Source organism: Petromyzon marinus, chromosome 23, assembly GCF_048934315.1.
Source record: "Petromyzon marinus isolate PM22_M1 ecotype Great Lakes invasive population chromosome 23, UKy_Petmar_22M1.pri1.0, whole genome shotgun sequence".
Lineage (NCBI taxonomy): Eukaryota > Metazoa > Chordata > Hyperoartia > Petromyzontiformes > Petromyzontidae > Petromyzon > Petromyzon marinus.
The window spans coordinates 3,391,585-3,408,227 of NC_133689.1; the positions used below are offsets into that span (position 1 = coordinate 3,391,585).

Below are 16,643 nucleotides of genomic sequence, written 5' to 3' on the forward strand. Positions count from 1 at the left end.
GCGTCGCGGTGGAGAGAGTGTCGCGGTGGAGAGAGCGTCGCGACGGAGAGAGCGTCGCGGTGGAGAGATCGTCGCGACGGAGAGATCGTCGCGACGGAGAGAGCGTCGCGGTGGAGAGAGCGTCGCGGTGGAGAGAGCGTCGCGACGGAGAGAGCGTCGCGATGGAGAGAGCGTCGCGGTGGAGAGATCGTCGCGGTGGAGAGAGCGTCGCGACGGAGAGAGCGTCGCGGTGGAGAGAGCGTCGCGGTGGAGAGAGCGTCGCGACGGAGAGAGCGTCGCGATGGAGAGAGCGTCGCGGTGGAGAGAGCGTCGCGGTGGAGAGAGTGTCGCGGTGGAGAGAGCGTCGCGGTGGAGAGAGCGTCGCGGTGGAGAGAGCGTCGCGGTGGAGAGAGCGTCGCGGTGGAGAGAGTGTCGCGGTGGAGAGAGCGTCGCGACGGAGAGAGCGTCGCGGTGGAGAGATCGTCGCGACGGAGAGATCGTCGCGACGGAGAGAGCGTCGCGGTGGAGAGAGCGTCGCGGTGGAGAGAGCGTCGCGACGGAGAGAGCGTCGCGATGGAGAGAGCGTCGCGGTGGAGAGATCGTCGCGGTGGAGAGAGCGTCGCGACGGAGAGAGCGTCGCGGTGGAGAGAGCGTCGCGGTGGAGAGAGCGTCGCGACGGAGAGAGCGTCGCGATGGAGAGAGCGTCGCGGTGGAGAGAGCGTCGCGGTGGAGAGATCGTCGCGACGGAGAGATCGTCGCGACGGAGAGAGCGTCGCGGTGGAGAGAGCGTCGCGGTGGAGAGAGCGTCGCGACGGAGAGAGCGTCGCGGTGGAGAGAGCGTCGCGGTGGAGAGAGTGTCGCGGTGGAGAGAGTGTCGCGCTGGAGAGAGCGTCGCGGTGGAGAGTGTCGCGGCGCGCGCACGTCGCAGAGCCAGGCCGGAGATTGCGTCGTGTACGAGGGCGACGTTCGTCACGTGACGGCCCAACCGACCTTCTGAAATTTATCCGAATTAATCGCGGAACGAAATTTTACGCGACGGGGGTGGGGGCGGGGGAGGAGGGGTTTGGGGTGCAGCCATTGGTGACCAGGCTGAGACCATCAACGCCCTACACTTGGGAACCCCGGGTTTAACCGCAGGCAGCTGAAACCTGGACTCGAACCCAGCACACCCAGCGGTGCCGGCTGCTCAGCGCTCCGACATCCCGGGCCAGCCGACTGCCTTTCCAAAAGACCCACGTCCTTAAACTTCCACACACTCGGGACGATTCCGTCAAAAACCCCGTGGCAAATGACTGAGGATTGGGACACACCGAGCCAGAGTGACTGAGATTGGGGCTTTTGAAGCCGGCTTTCAGCCACCCGTGGTTGAACCGGGTTCTCAGGCGTGACGAGTCGATGGTCTTGGCTCAGTTGGCAATGGCAGCATGACGAAAAAAAACACATCGCGTGAACATCTTTGTTTTGCCACTTCATTAAATAATGCCAGCTCTGAGAGAGAAAGAGGCAAGTCAGCCTGGTTTGACAGGTGGCTAACGCTCTATTTTTTATTTAACCAGGTAAAGCCCCGCTGAGCTACGAGCTCTTTTTCAGAGGCAACCTTGGCCACACGTGGTGACAGCTCATCGAAGTGGTTGAAAGCTTCACACGTGGGCATTTATTGCAGCAGCCAACTCATCTACACACGCTCGTCTCTAAACGTGGAGGGCAAAAAAGCGGAGGGAACGCGGACAAAAAATCCACGCGACCACCACGGGGAGAAAGAGAAAACACGCAGACACCAAATGTACAACAGGCATCGTCAGGCTCCGGGATTGAACCCAGGACCCACCGCGTACTGGGCGAGGGAGACAACATCTCGCCACCGCGACGCACCCAGAGGTGTTCCCCAGCTAGCTGAAGTGGCTTTGGGCCCATTTTCTGGCACAGCTCACTTGCAAAAGTTCCGAATGCCAATTTATGTTAATGTCGCGACGACCACGTCAGAACCAAGGGTGTGCAATCGTAACGTGGTTTTAGAAAAACGAACATCTGTCCCCACGACAAATACCTGTTTCCGCACCGCCTGCGATGACTTCGGTGGGTGGGAGCTTCGGCCATACTCTGGAATATTTACACCGTTAATCACAATCACGACAATCATTTACAGCCCCTTTTGTCAATCCACTGCTGGATGGTTGCTTGACCATACTTCACGCCGTTCAGGGCAGGTTGGCAAAGCAGGGGGGGGCAGGGGGGGGGGGCTGTGCACAAGTGAAGAGAAGTGCTGGCGCGAGCGATAATGCTCATGGTGGCAGAATATCGCTTCGTCGTTAACGCTGGCAGGCATGGTGCTGCGTGCACGTGCCGCGTCTCTTCCCAGATCGCGGTGGTGAGATGTTAACTCCCTCGCCTGGTATGCAGGAGGTGGTAGATTCGATTCCGACCTTGACGCCTGTGTATTTGGATTTTGATTTTTTTCCTCCATGGTCTCGTGGATTTTTCTCCGGATCCTCCGGTTTTTCCTCCCCGCATTTAGAATTAACGTCACGCGTTTAGAGTATTTGGCTGCTATACATTTCCACGCGGTAAGCCACTCCGTTGAGCGATCGTCAAAAAGAGCTACATAGCTCAGTGAAGCCTTACACATGGCAAAATAAAAAAAAACATTTGTTTGAATAGTTTTTTTTAAAAAGGATAACCGCTCGCCACTGATGTTAGCCGTGCCAAGCGATAGCGCTGGAGAGGGAGTGACAGACCCCTGGTCACCGCTGCCCCCCCCCCCCCACCTTTATCATTGAGGGAACACGCCTCGCTTAAATGAGCGGTAGATGCAGCTGGCCGTGCGACCCATCGAGCAACATCCTCCCCCCCCTCCCCCCGCGAGGTTCGGCCTCCAGTAAAAGTTGCGGCAGAGAGAGCGAGCGGGAGTGCGTGTGGGCCTTCATTTAAGGGACATGGCGAGGCATGGGGTGTCGGTGCAAACGGGGGCACGGTGCGGAGGCCGCCTGGGGAGGTGGGGGGGTGGGGGGGTGGGGAGGTGGGCCTCTTCTCTCAAGCCCGTGCGGGCAGCGCACCTGTGCCAACGCAAGGTGCGGTAGCCTTGGGGGGGGGGGGGTGGGTGGGTGATCGCTCCACCCTCCCCCAGAACAAAATCACTCGAGCCACTCTTCAGCCGGGACCGACCCCCTCTCGCTGGGGAGGCGACCACCGATAAGACGTCTTCGGTTCCGGTGCCCGGCCCTCTTTTGTAACGGGATTCTGCGCGCCGGAACGGCCGCCAAGTGACGTTGAATCCCTGCGCGCTCCGTGCATGCACGCAACACTCTGGGATCGATCGGCGCTGGCGCTCGGTTCCGTCCGACGACGTATGCCTACGTCATCATTTTTTCTTCCGCTTCCGGAAGAGAAACTGAAATAAAACAAGTTTATCGGTACCAAGGCTCCGACAAGGCCATGCGAGAGGGCGTGTGGCACAGTTTGGCGCCGGCTATCGTAGAGTGCGGTCGTGTCGCTACGGTCTTCTGCGGTGAGTGCAATGTCTTTAAAAACAGCCACGCTACTCCTCTCTAAATAAAATTAACGGTGAGCCACTTGAGCCTTCCGAATTTCGGCTGCGAACGGGACCGCCCTACCCTGCGACTTGCAGACGTCTCTGAACGGGAAAGGGTTCATTTGGAAAGCATGCTTGACTTTTACTTGCAGGGAGGAATGAACGCGACCGGCGATCGTTTCTCTGCTCTCACAACGAAAATAACTGCCCGTGCGTGACATCTCTCACCGTGTTTCCTGAAGCACAAACTGACGACCTCACGACCTGGGATCGATCGACAGGCCGAAAGGGTCCAAAGGGAAAATTTCCCACCCTTCGCCCCCCCCAGCCCCACAAAAACCTATTTGTCTCTGTGGAATAGCAGTAGCGCACTGGGATTTAAAATTGTATTAATCATTTATGGAGCTTCACGGTGGCAAGGAAATGTTACCTCCCTCTCCTGCTACACAGAAGGTCGTAGCTTCGATCCCAGATCTTGACGATGCCTGTTGTATATTTGGAGCCCGCGCGTTCTCTCTCTCTCTCTCCCCGCGGCGGCCGCGCGGATTGTTCTCCGGGTTCCTCTGCTTTTTCCTCCCCCCTCTCCTCCCCCCACATTTAGAATCAACGCGCGTTCAGACGATTTGGCTGCTGCTATGAATTCCCACGTGTGAAATATGATGATGATGAAATTCCACGTGATAAGCCACTTCGATGAGCCATCGCCAAGTGTGGCCAGGTCTCCTCTGAAAAAGAGCCAAATACCCAACGGGCTTTACCCCGGTAAATAAAAGGGTAGATTTTATATTTATATAAAATTATATTTTTCTCCCATCACGCTGGAGCAATCACCCAAGGCAGTCATTCTCACTCGTGCGAATAGTCCTGAGGACGAGAACCCCCACCTCCTACCCCCCCCCTCCTTCAACCACAGCATCGATCATTTATAACGAGCAGCTCACGGGCAGGCAGTCGAGTAGGTTTGGCGTGCGTCCACTCTGCGCACGCCTCCCCGCCCACCCCCCCCCAATCTCGGCGGACGCTACAAGAGCGGCCTTCCACCACAGAACTCCCCGCGTCTCGGGAGGACAGGGACCGGCCTTCCGGGCGCAGGCCGGGGGGGGGGGCGGTGACACAAAACGACGGCTTCGTTAGCTTTGTCCGTCAAGGGGCCCACCATCCGTCAAAATCGTCGACCCGTAGAGTAAAGGGAGAGACGGAGGAGGGAGGGAGAGAGAGAGGAGACGTGAAACGTGGCCCAAAAATACTTTGCCGCCGTTGCCCGCGCGCAAACACGCGGGCGGGCGCGCCTTACGAGGTCCAACTTGTGCCCGGAGTGCGCACGTACAGCCAGCCACTCTGTGAGTGACTCGTGCGTAGATTCCATGGATTTTTTGTAATTTCTTTGGCAGCGCTGAAAAAGCACAATTTTGGTTACAAATATAGTTGAGTTGACGCCGGAAGAGAGGGCTCGCTTGAGCGAAATACGCCGGCGTATTTAATGTAATGATTTTTATTATTATTATGTTTTTTGGAGTTGAGCAAAAAAATCCTCCACTTATTCAACACACAAATGTAACCACGTTTTTCCCGTACTGCAGTCGTTTTCACATCCGGGCACTGCGAGCCGCCCTGCGCAAGTTTTGTCGTCGTCGTTAAACAGAACAAAAACTGCCTTCATTTGCAGGCGCGAACATTGGACTGGGATGCTGTACTCGGTAAACACGCGTCGCGTCGCTGCTACACAGGTCAACGTAATGCCCCCTTGCTCCGTTCAACATAGACCCCCTCTCAGGCCGTAAACCCAGTAAACATGCTACCTCGGGCCAACTTTGGCTTGTGGTTATGAACCGTGGGTCGAACGTTGGCTCAACGTACCACGTTTACTGGGAACGCATTTAAGGTGTAGACCATCATTGAGAGTTGATATTTTTTTGCGCTATCTACCATTTACAGCTCTTCGTCACTTCAATGCTGCATAAAGGCCCGCCACTGCTGCGTCAGTCGTGGGGGGGGGGCATGTTTGACCATACTTCAACACACTGGTCAACACGGGGGTTGGTGTAGCTGGAAGAGTACAGGACCATTTCAGATGTTAGCCGTGGCCGGCAGTCAAACCCAGCCTGCGACGTTCGGAGCACGGTGCGCTAGCCGCTGCTCCACCCGGGCTCAAGGTCAAAGGGTCAAAGTGACATTCCCCCCCCCCCCACCCCAGCCCAAACAAGCCCCGTGTTTTTCTTAGTAGAGATTGGTGGCGCAGCGGTTGCCACACATCTGCACTAAACCTCAGAGTTTGACTCCCGGCCACGGCTGGTCAGTTTGCGAAGCGGGCGGAGCAGAGGACGCGGCTCCATCTCAGCGCGCCGGGCCGCCAACCGCTTCCACCGCGCGCTGACCGCGGGGGCTCGCGTCCAAAGCGTCCGACGAACCGACCCGGCGGCGGCGGCGGCGTCGTCTCACCTCCCCCGTTTGTGCGACAGCGCCACGGAGGAGCGGGAGAACGCGAGCGGAGCGGCTGCGGCTGCGGAGGACGCGGCGGGCGACGGCACGGACGGCGGGCCGGACGGGGAGACGGCGACGGCGGCGGCGGCGGACGGCGCCGGGCGCGCCGCGGCGCCCGGGGAGCCCCTGACGCTGGAGGTGCCCGGGCTGGAGGCGGAGGCGCTGGAGCTGCTGCTGGAGTTCGTGTACACCGGCTCGCTGCTCATCAACGCCGTCAACGCACGAGCCCTGCTGGAGGCCGCCAGCAAGCTGCAGTTCGGCACCTTCTGCAGGGTCTGCAGCGCCTTCCTGGGTACGGGGGGGGGGGGGGCGGTTGTGGGGGGGGGGGACGAGGGGGGCGTCCTCCGGACGGTGATGCGGGGCGGCGTAGCTGCTGGGATTGATCGCGCACGCACAGAGATTGTTCGGTGTTCTTTGCTTAGGGAGGAATGAGTTGGATCGGCCCAGGTGGCACCGGGGTCAGAGCGCAGATCCCGGGTTTGAATCTGGGAGGGTTTTAGCTGCCCGTGATTAAAGCCGGGCTTTTTCAAGTGGAGTGAAATCATGGTTTTTGTCCTGGTCACCAACGGCAGACCAAAAACATCATGGCATTTTTTTTCGCCGATTATATTGTGGAAAGGGACATGTGATGGAATGAAGATTATCTCACAACGCCGGAAGAGGGTAATATTATCCATGAAAGCAGTCTCAAGTAGGGTATTTTTACTAGTTTTACACAAAGCAGGGACTTTTTATGTTCTGAGAAAGTTTCAGTTTTAGACAGCTATCCACGTTGAAAAGTATTTCTTCCAAAAAACATAATAGGCCAAACGGCCTTCTAGCAACGCATACTTTCAACAGCAGACAAAGCAAGCTCTGGACCGGTTCCTGACAGGCGGTATTTCATCAGCAGCTGCGGCAGTCAGGCTCGCTCGATTCACCAGCGGTGAAACTGCCGATCTTACAGGATGCGAGAGGACCCTACCCTCACACGCTGCGGGTCCCCAGTTTCGACGCGCAATTACACAATGCGTAACGAACGCAACTCACGACGCTCGTACAATTATTTTGAGGTGTTCTCAAAATTCCGACGGTTTCCGAGTAATGAAAAACACACAGCAAAGGGTGGCAAACCCACGTTGCTGTTGTTTTGTCACGAGCGGCCGCTTCTCTCTCGCCGCCGCAGAGAAGCAGCTGTCGGCCGCCAACTGCCTCGGCCTGCAGGCCATGGCGGAGGCCATGGGGTGCCCCGAGCTGGCGGGCCGCGCGCGCACCTTCGCTCTGCACCACTTTGTGGCGGTGAGCGCCCAGGAGGAGTTCCTGCACCTGGGCAAGGACGAGCTGGTGGCCTACCTGTCGGGCGACAGCCTCAATGCCGGCGCCGAGGAGGGCGTCTACGAGGCGGCGCAGCGCTGGATCCGCAGGGAGCCCGGCGAGCGCATGCAGGTGAGCGGCGCGGTGACGGAGGCGGTTGAGTCACGAGTGTCAGTTGTTTTGGGTTAGGCCACGTGATGCTTACTCAGTGGGGATTGTCATCGTTATCCTTAACCCTTTCCCATTCCGAGACGTCTGCAAGTTTTCAAGGTGGGTGTCCCGTTCACCGAATCTCAGAACGCGCAAGCGGTTAGTGTTCATTTTATTTAGAGAGGCATAGTGTCGCTGTTTTTAAAGACGTACTCGCTGCAGAGAACTGTAGCGACGCCACCGCACTGTACGATAGCTGGCGCCAAACTGTACCACACGCCCTCCCGCATGGCCTTGTGGGAGCCTCTGTACCAATAAAGTAATTTAATTGAAGTACGTGTACCTCCTTCGTGTACGTCATCGGAACGGATTCGGTAGAAAAATTGGATTGTTGATTCATAATTGATCTTGAGATCGGATTGCCGTAAGAAGTACAACGGGTGTCGCAAATCCTCCTCCACCCGACAGAGCCAATAAACGTAGCATATAATCACAATAACACACATTACAACGAATTACTAATCTATAACTCATTACTAATCATAACCATTGACTGATTACCAATCGATTATATAATTACAATACCCCCCCCTCCGCCTCAAATCATTGCACCTGAATGAGTTAAATGATGACGTCACCCTGCTGCTGCTCTATTTAAGACCGAGAGCAAGTGGAGAGGGCTTTACCATTCTGGCGAATTGCCCAATGATGCTGGATGTAATTACCAGCGAAACGTCACAGTACTCAAACTGTAAATGTTGTGGATTCACTCTTCAACACACCGGTGGGCTAAAGTAGTGAACTAATTGTTTTTTGTCAACGTGACACTTTTTGATGATTGGCTTTGTCGGGTGGTGGAGGGTTACGACACATTTATAAATAACACGATCTAACCCAAAAAACCTTTATTATGAATAATATTGGTCGCGAAAGCCTACGTGTTAAACAGAGCCATTAAAGTTGCCACGTGACGAACAACAAAGGTGACGAACAACAAACGTGCACCGATTGTTCACGGGGCGCGAGGCCGAAATTTATTTCAGGGCGCCATGGCGTTACGCGAACGACTAGCAGCTTCGGCGAAATTAATTTTACATCTCGGGGCTGCGCGAAACGACGGCCACGTCCCACCCACCCCACCAGCTCGCGTCGCAGCGAGCGGTTAGTTACACACCTGCTCTGGCTGCCGCGCACGAAGAACTTGGAGCAGGGTGCACGCGTGGCATCCCAGGGGTAACCATCCTCGGAACGACGACGCCAGCGTCGGCGAATTAATGAAGCGTCGCCTCCTCCGCGTAATTACCAATTAAGCCTCCCCCCCCAGCTGTCAGCTGGAGGGCCTGATGCTACACGCATTGCGGGCTCCCCCAAAGCAACACCACGACAGACACGCGGGCCCCGAGCCACTCAGGAAAGCACGGCGGCTCGCGTGGACTCACCCTCGTCCCTCCAGATCTAAGAGGCGGACCGTCGTGCGGACCTCGTGGGAATCGGTGGCCACCGCTTGCGGAGGCCTCGATCCAGCAGCGGAACGAGCCCTGCCGATGATACTGACCGTGGCCCGATGGTAACAATTGTGATCCCCACACCACCTGTGCGCCCCCCCCCCCGCCCCCCCACCCCCCTCAGTTTGCGGCCGAGGTCCTGGCGGCCGTGAGGCTGCCCTTCATCCAGCCGACGTACCTCCTCAACGTGGTAGACAACGACGAGATGGTGAAGGGCTCGGAGGCGTGCAGGGACCTCGTCAACGAAGCCAAGCGCTACCACATGCTCCCGCACGCGCGCCAGGCCATGCAGACGCCGCGCACGAGGCCCCGGCTCCTGGCCGGTGAGGAGGGGTCCGGTGCACCGGGGAGCCGTGCGGTGGCGGGCAGAGAATCGTTGGAGGGGGGCGGGGGGGGGGGCGGGGGGGGCAGCTGTGCCCCGTGCCGTGCAGGGGGCGGCGGGAGCGCACGGGCCGACCGGATCCTAGATCGGTTTAATACTTGGGCTTTTGTGACCTAATTCTGGCGTATCGCCTGATGAAGCTGGTTGTAATGACCAGCGTCGCGATCGGAGCGCGATCCCCCTCCCCGCTGGGTTTAACGAGCGGCGCTCCGCTCAGCGCTCCGCTCGGCGCTCCGCTCAGCGCTCCGCTCGGCGCTCCGCTCGGCGCTCCGCTCGGCGCTCCGCTCGGCGCTCCGCTCGGCGCTCCGCTCGGCGCTCCGCTCGGCGCTCCGCTCGGCGCTCCGCTCGGCGACGGCTCCCAAGCGTCCTCGTGACACCACCGCGGCAAGTTTGCTCGCCTTGGTTGCGTCGCGCTCGGCAGCCCGGCAAGAACCGACTCCCAGCGCTATCGTTCGTGACAGCCAGGTCTCTTCTGAAATACATGAATACGTCGCAGTGGGCTTTACCTGGTAATGTAACAAATATATTTCGTTTTATTTGTATATTTTTTAGTTATTTGTTTAACATTCCTATACTTTGCACTCCTGTCGAGTTTTTGTTATTGTTGTTCTGACCCGCCCCTGAGATGTTAACTACCTTGTCTGGTATACAGGAGGTCATGGGTTCGAACCTGACCCTGACACCTGTGTATTTGGAGTTTGCGTGTCTCTCTCCACGTGTTTTTTTTTTTCTCCGGGTCTGACAGTTTTTTCCTCCACATTTAGAAACACAAATTTAAATAATTTGGCTGCTAAACATGTATACGTAATCATCTACTTTGTTGAGCTATCATTTGTCGCCAGGTTGCTTATGAAAAATCGCTTTATAGCTCAGTGGGCCTTACCTGGCAAAATAAATCATAGTTTAGTTTACTAGACATCTGTGAAAGAGCGTTATAGCTCATCCAATTCCTCGCCGTAGAGCGATCGGCTCGCAATCGGAACGTTGCGAGTTCACATCCCCCTGGTTGGGGGTGGTCAACTCAGCCCATCATCATCTGTCTGCGGGGGCTGTAAAATGAGTACCACCTTGGTGCTCGCTGGATTACCGCACCGCAGGATCGCGAGAGCCTGTGGCGGCGATGGCTAGCGGAGGTATTCGTCCAGCAGCGGATTGAGCACGGCTGATGAAGATCAAAATGTACACACCACCCCTTCGTGCACCGTGCTGGCCTTAATAGCTGCTCACTAATCGCCCTTGCCCCGACGGTCTGTTAAGGCCCATAATGGGGAATCGTCTGTCTTTGGCGCACACGTGTGTGCATGCGTGCGCAGGTGTGACGGAGGTGATCGTGCTGGTGGGCGGGCGCCAGTCGGAGGGCACGAACCACCGCGCGCTCACGGCCGTCAGCTGCTACGACCCCCATGCGTGCCGCTGGCACCCGCTCGCCAGCCCGCCCTTCTATGACCGTGACTTCTTCAGCGTCGTGGGCAGCGGCGACAACATCTACGTGCTGGGTGACTGCGCCGCCCCGACCGCGCGGAATATTTTTTTATTATTATTATTATTATTTGTTATGACGTGAAAAAATATAGATTTTTTTTTTTTTTACACCGCCACAGCAGAGCCGAGAATTTCCACACGACGAGCCACTTTGTTGAGCTGACATTTGTGGCCAGCTCACTTCTGAAAAAGGGGCAAACGAAATGACAAGAAGAGTCATTATTTTCGAATTCGGTAACAAAAAACAACCACCCCCCCCCCCACCTCAATATTTCAAGAGCCGCAACGCACGTGGTGGAAACGAGACGGCGGTCCGTGATAAATGACATCGCGAAGCGCGTCACTTCAAGAGCCGCGCGCGGCTCTGGTGCCGCAAGTTTGCCGACGCCTGGTTTCGAGTTATTCGGCTGCCGTAAATGTCCACGTGATAAGCCACTTCGTTGAGCTGTCATTTGTGATGTCCAGGTCGCTTCTGGAAAAGAGCTGCATAGCTTTAGTGGGGCCTAACCTGGCGAAATAAAAATAAAAATCTAAAGAGCTTATTTTAGAGCGGTGCCGCTGACGTCGCACACGCGCCGAACGGGTTGGCGCCATCGGCACGTGCTCGCGCATAGTTTGCGCAAACACCGCTGGATTGATCGCAGCCGATGACGGCGATGGTTGGATAAGCAAGCCGGGCCGATACACCTCCAGAGCCGAGATTTCTGATCATTCGGACGCTCGGGAAAAAAACGCTCGGGTCTCTGTTTGCGTGCCCGCGCCGGTCCAGATTTTTGTCGTCGCGAGACGGTCGGACTGCAGGAAAGCTTTGACCCCCCCTTTAGCCGTCCTTGGGCGGGCAGCGCGCCGACCTCGCGGTGTAACTTGGCCACTGACACATTATCATTAGGCCCTGAAGCTGCAGGCGGGAGAGAGCTCGCGGGCAGCTTGTGATTAATAGATTTCCCAATTCACCTTAAGGAAGCGGCAGGCGCGGCAGCACACGCGTACGATCAATTCCCTCTGCACTTCAAGGGCCCAGGCTTTACCCCCTGCTGCCCCCACCCCCCCCCCCCGCCCCACCTGCCTCCGACTAATCCCCACCCCAAAAATGAGGTCATTAATCCGAGGCTTCACAACGAGAGAGAGCTGACACCTCCCCGTGGCACCGCCGCTCCTCCGCCTCCGTCCATCGTTTGCCAGCCCCCCATCCCCATCTGCGTCTGCTGTTTGTAGCCCGACAGCCGGAGGCTGTCATCATCTATCTGTCTGTGGAATCCCCAGGGCAGGCAGACGCACGGGGGTTGTGGCCGGCACCACGCTCGGCCTCCTCTTGTCTCCCGATTGCCGATGTTCACACACCGAACCGGATACACGTTTGAGGCCGAGTCGACCTAGGGGAGGCCCAGGACCGGTGTAGACAATCTCTGCTGGTGTTTGTGTGTTTGTGGCCGTGAGCCGTGAAACCGGAACTCGGGTCATCGGGTTCGTAAGCGCAGTGGCGCCGTCCGCTGAGCCACCGCTCTCGGGCCGACACGCTCAGCCAGCACACAGAGAGACAGCCAGGCACAGAGAGACAGCCAGGCACAGAGAGACAGACAGGCACAGACAGACAGACAGGCACAGAGAGACAGACAGGCACAGAGAGACAGACAGGCACAGACAGAGAGAGAGCAAAATGTTTGGCAGAGCCTTGGAACTTTTACAACGACAAAAAACTGCCGTCTTCGTGCAAGTTTGGTTTAATTTTCACTTGAGACGTCCCCGCAGACGTGCGCACGATCTCTCCGTTCCATCTCCGGCAGGTGTGGGCGACGGCGCGCACTGGCACAGCAGCGAAATTGTTCTGGAATTTAGCGAAAGCGACGTCCAAAGCCCGGGCGCTGACAAGAACTAATGGGCATCTGGCGTCCTCGTGTTCAAGTGCGCATGCCCGCGCGTTTAATTTGCTCGGTATTTTTTCTTTCGTTCTTTAATATTTGTAAAAAAAAATGTGCTACCCCTGCGAGCATCTGCGTGGTGTTTTAACCGTGGCGCCGAGGTGAGCTTTGAACGCTGCAAAAGAAAAAAAACTAAACGAACCTCCCTTAACGTACGGTGGTTAGTTGAACCTTATGGCGGGACCCCGGTGTCCCATAAGCCCCCGGCTCTCGCATGAACTGCGTTGCGACGTCATTTGATGTCTGCTGAAGGCGAACGATACGGCAATTCTGCAGTGTTCATTAGGACGCTGTCTTTCCGACAGCTCTGTTCTTCACCTGAGGACGGCTGCTTGCATTGTGGCCGAAACGTCGTGAGAATTTTATTTTGTTATGTTTTATTTGTATTATTTTATTATTTCCCTTTCTACGTGACTTTAGCAAAAGAACCAATAATACTTTACAATTATTGAAGGGTTTTTTTTATGTTACTCAATAGCTGCATTCATATGTCTCTTGAAAACGCTCGTGATCAGGAAACATTTTTTAAATGTCATTTTGCGTGAGTTTACAGGTCTCTGAGAGTCTGTGGGTCTGTGTGAGTCTGTGTGGGTCCACAAGTCTGTGGATCACTGTGTGAGTCTGTAGGTCTGTGCGAGTCTATGGGTCTCTCTGCGAGTCGTCTGTGAGCCTCGATATGAACTCATGCCCAGATTCTCCGAGGGCACGAGTGGGATTCACACACGCTGTCCCCTGAATCCAGCAGCTGGATTCACAATTTAGCCTTCCATACTTGCCACTCAATTCACGTCCGCGGGAAAGAGTACACACTCGCTTCTCAATCCGTGAGCCAGAGTCAAAATTGGTGCCACTTAAGGTTCCAAAGCATTCGTGGTATCGATGAATTTCTACGACCGATAAAATCACTTGATAAAATCACTTGATAAACGGTTATCACACAAATCACTGTTGTTGGCCAAGTAGCGAAATCGCAAACCCCCAAAGCTCTAAAGCTACACCACCGCAGCTAGTACCGACAAGTGAGTGGAGCGCCACGGTGGCTAGGGGATTTGAACTACCTCGCCTGGTATGCAGGAGGTCGTGGGTTCGGTCCTGACCCTGACGCCTCCTGTATAATTTGGAGTTTGCGTGTTCTCTTTCTCCGTGATCGTGCGGATTTTTCTCCGGATTCTCCGGTTTCAACACACGTTTAAAATATATTTGGCTGCTATAAATGTCCACACGATGAGCCACTTCTCTGAGCTATCATTCGTGCTGGCCGAGTCGCTTCTGAAAAAGAAGCTTACATAGCTCCGTGGGCCTTACCTGGTAAAATAAAAAATACAAATCTTCATAGTCTTTATTTTAGATACCTGGTAATGCGCTCATGGACTCATGGACTCTGCCACCCTCCCACCCCCACCGTGTGTCACTGCAGGCGGCGTGGAAGGAGGCGTCATCCTGCCTGACATCTGGTGCTACTCGTCCGGCACGGACGCGTGGGGCCTGGTGGCGCGCACCGCCGTGCCGCGCTGCCGCCACAGCAGCCTCGTCGCCGACGGGAAAATCTACTCGCTGGGCGGCCTGGGCGCCGCGGGAAACCTGGGCCACTGCGAGAGGTGGGACGGAACGTCGTCGCGCGCGGCGACGGCGAAGCGGCCACTGCTCCCGCCACTGCTGTGCCGTGAAACCATCGCCGGAACTCCGCTCATCCTCACAGCCGCTCTTTGCTGGCTAGCTAGCGCTCCTGCGGCCGTCTGGAACGCTCTTCCTTCCGATATTAGGAAGCCACCGGGGCCATGCACTTTTCAATTTTCATCTAGATTGAGAAACGAATTGATTTAAAACCGATTTTTGTGCTCAGTTTGTTGTCCTTTCCCCGGCCGCACCTCCCGATTAGCACGGTTGGCTACGAATGGTGCAAAAGAAGTTCAACGTGCGGACGTACGTACGCACTGTCGGGCGGTGCCCATTGCCTGCTGTGGCCCACCGACGAGGTGCGATGTCGATCGGCCGAGAGTTCCTCCCCCCACCCCTACGCCGTGTCTCACCGAGGGACCGGCGCTCTCTCGCGGGCAGGTACGACGCTCAGACGAACCGCTGCGAGGTTCTCTCCCCGCTGCCCAAGGCCGTCCACTCGGCCGCCGCCGCCGTCCACGGCGACAAGGTGTACGTGTTCGGCGGCGCCGGCGACACCGGCCGCTCGGCCAACGTCATGCAGTCCTACCTGCCGCGCACCAACACCTGGAGCTTCATCGAGACGCCCATGATCGGTAAAACGGCAGGGAGGGTGGCAGGGCGGCAGGGAAGGAGGGCAGTGGCACAGTGGGAATGCTTGCGCCTCACGGCAAGAAGGGCCCCCCCGGGTTTGATTCCTGACTTGGGTGCCGAAAAATTCTAACCCATGAAGACCAACAAATCCACAGCAATCGCTGATGAGGGGCAGCGGAACCGAAGCGTTTTCATTATTCGCATTAGTGGCAACCATCGTTGCTCCGCATGGCCGGTGGTGTCACGTCACATTTCCCGCTCGGCGAGCTTTCGTTAAATGACGTTAAAATTTGGGACACGTTTACACGCGCCTATTTACACACACGTGCACGTGTGTTCACACGCGACATTTATGCGCATCAATGCTGCCTCCTCGCTCGTGCTGTAGGTTCACACAAACCGCCCCCCCCCCAAAAAAAAACAACCAAACCGCCTATGTCAACGCGTTTAACCACATTTACCGCGCGCTAATTGAACGCCAGCTGTTATCGCCGTCACGATCGGCGCCGTGAGATGAATGTGCCAATTAGCGAGCCAAATGGAATACGGGGCTGTTTGGGAAAGGCTAAACGTTTCTCGGTGGTTTGTATTTCCCCCTGCCCCCACCCCCTGCAGACAATAAGTACGCCCCGGCCATTCTGCTCAACAAGCTGATTTACATTCTCGGCGGCGCCTTCAGCCGCGCCACCACCATCTACGACCCGGAGAAGGAGAACATCAAGTCTGGACCCAACATGCACTTCAATCGCCAGTTCAGTAGGTGTGTCCACAGCGCACGCATGTGTAAGCGTGTGTGTGCTGCAGTGGGGAGCGGTAGTGTAGCGGTTAGCACGCTGCACTACGAACCCGGCGACCTAAGTTCGAATCCCGCTGGCGGCTGACACCAGTGACGATTATATTTTCCTAACCGGTCCTGGGCCTCCCGTAGGTCGACTCAGCCTCAAATGTGTACCTAGTGTGGTATGTAAAAACATTGGCACTCGGGAAATAAAGGCGGTCGGGTGTGGTGCTGGTCACCCACCCCATCGTGTGTCGTTCTCGCCTTCATAGGTGCACGCTAACAGCACTTGCCCCAACAGTCTGTTAAGGCTACACGGGGGATCTTTGTCTTTTGTCCTGCAGCAACCGGCCTTAGAAAGGGGACTGATCCCTAACCTAACGCCTTGGCCAAACCAAAACCACGTCGCATTCGAAAATTCCATAACTTTATACAAATCATCGGCTGCACACGGCAGCTTAAAGCAAAACCCCAAGCGGAGTTGAATTGTTCCTTAATGAGGGGCCATGGTCAGCCACAGCTGTGGCAGACAAGACAACCTGGATTTGTAAAAGAATATAAAATAGGACATCTCCAGAAATTGTACAAGATCAGCTTTTTTTTGTTAGAGAGGGGCAAGAAGAGTATATTTCTGTTCTATGCTAGACAGAGGGAGCGGAGATTATCTTTAGGGCAGCAGTATGAATCATATAATAATAGTAGCGATTTAGAGGAAAAGGGATTAATGTGTCCGTCGATGAGTCCGCTCTTCCCAGGCCGCCTTGTGTGCATCAAGGCACAAACAAGCTCCGTTTCACCTTCCTCGTTCAGTTCAAGAGCGAGGCGTTGTATGACCCCCCCTGAGCATCGTTGCTAACAGCACCGAGTGGTCTGGCGAATCACAACTTGTCCTTTC

The 16,643-nt window shown here is 56.1% G+C and overlaps 1 protein-coding gene across 1 annotated transcript in view; it reads left to right on the forward strand.

The window, feature by feature from the left end:
* LOC116945300 (kelch-like protein 29) overlaps positions 1-16,643 on the forward strand; it is a 93,300-nt gene that overhangs the window by 73,565 nt on the left and 3,092 nt on the right. Inside the window, exons 6-12 of the mRNA XM_076068959.1 lie at positions 5,968-6,281; positions 7,155-7,414; positions 9,062-9,260; positions 10,633-10,815; positions 14,138-14,318; positions 14,779-14,972; positions 15,586-15,730. Coding sequence (XP_075925074.1) covers positions 5,968-6,281; positions 7,155-7,414; positions 9,062-9,260; positions 10,633-10,815; positions 14,138-14,318; positions 14,779-14,972; positions 15,586-15,730 — 1,476 coding nt within the window. The remainder of the gene's footprint in view (positions 1-5,967; positions 6,282-7,154; positions 7,415-9,061; positions 9,261-10,632; positions 10,816-14,137; positions 14,319-14,778; positions 14,973-15,585; positions 15,731-16,643) is intronic.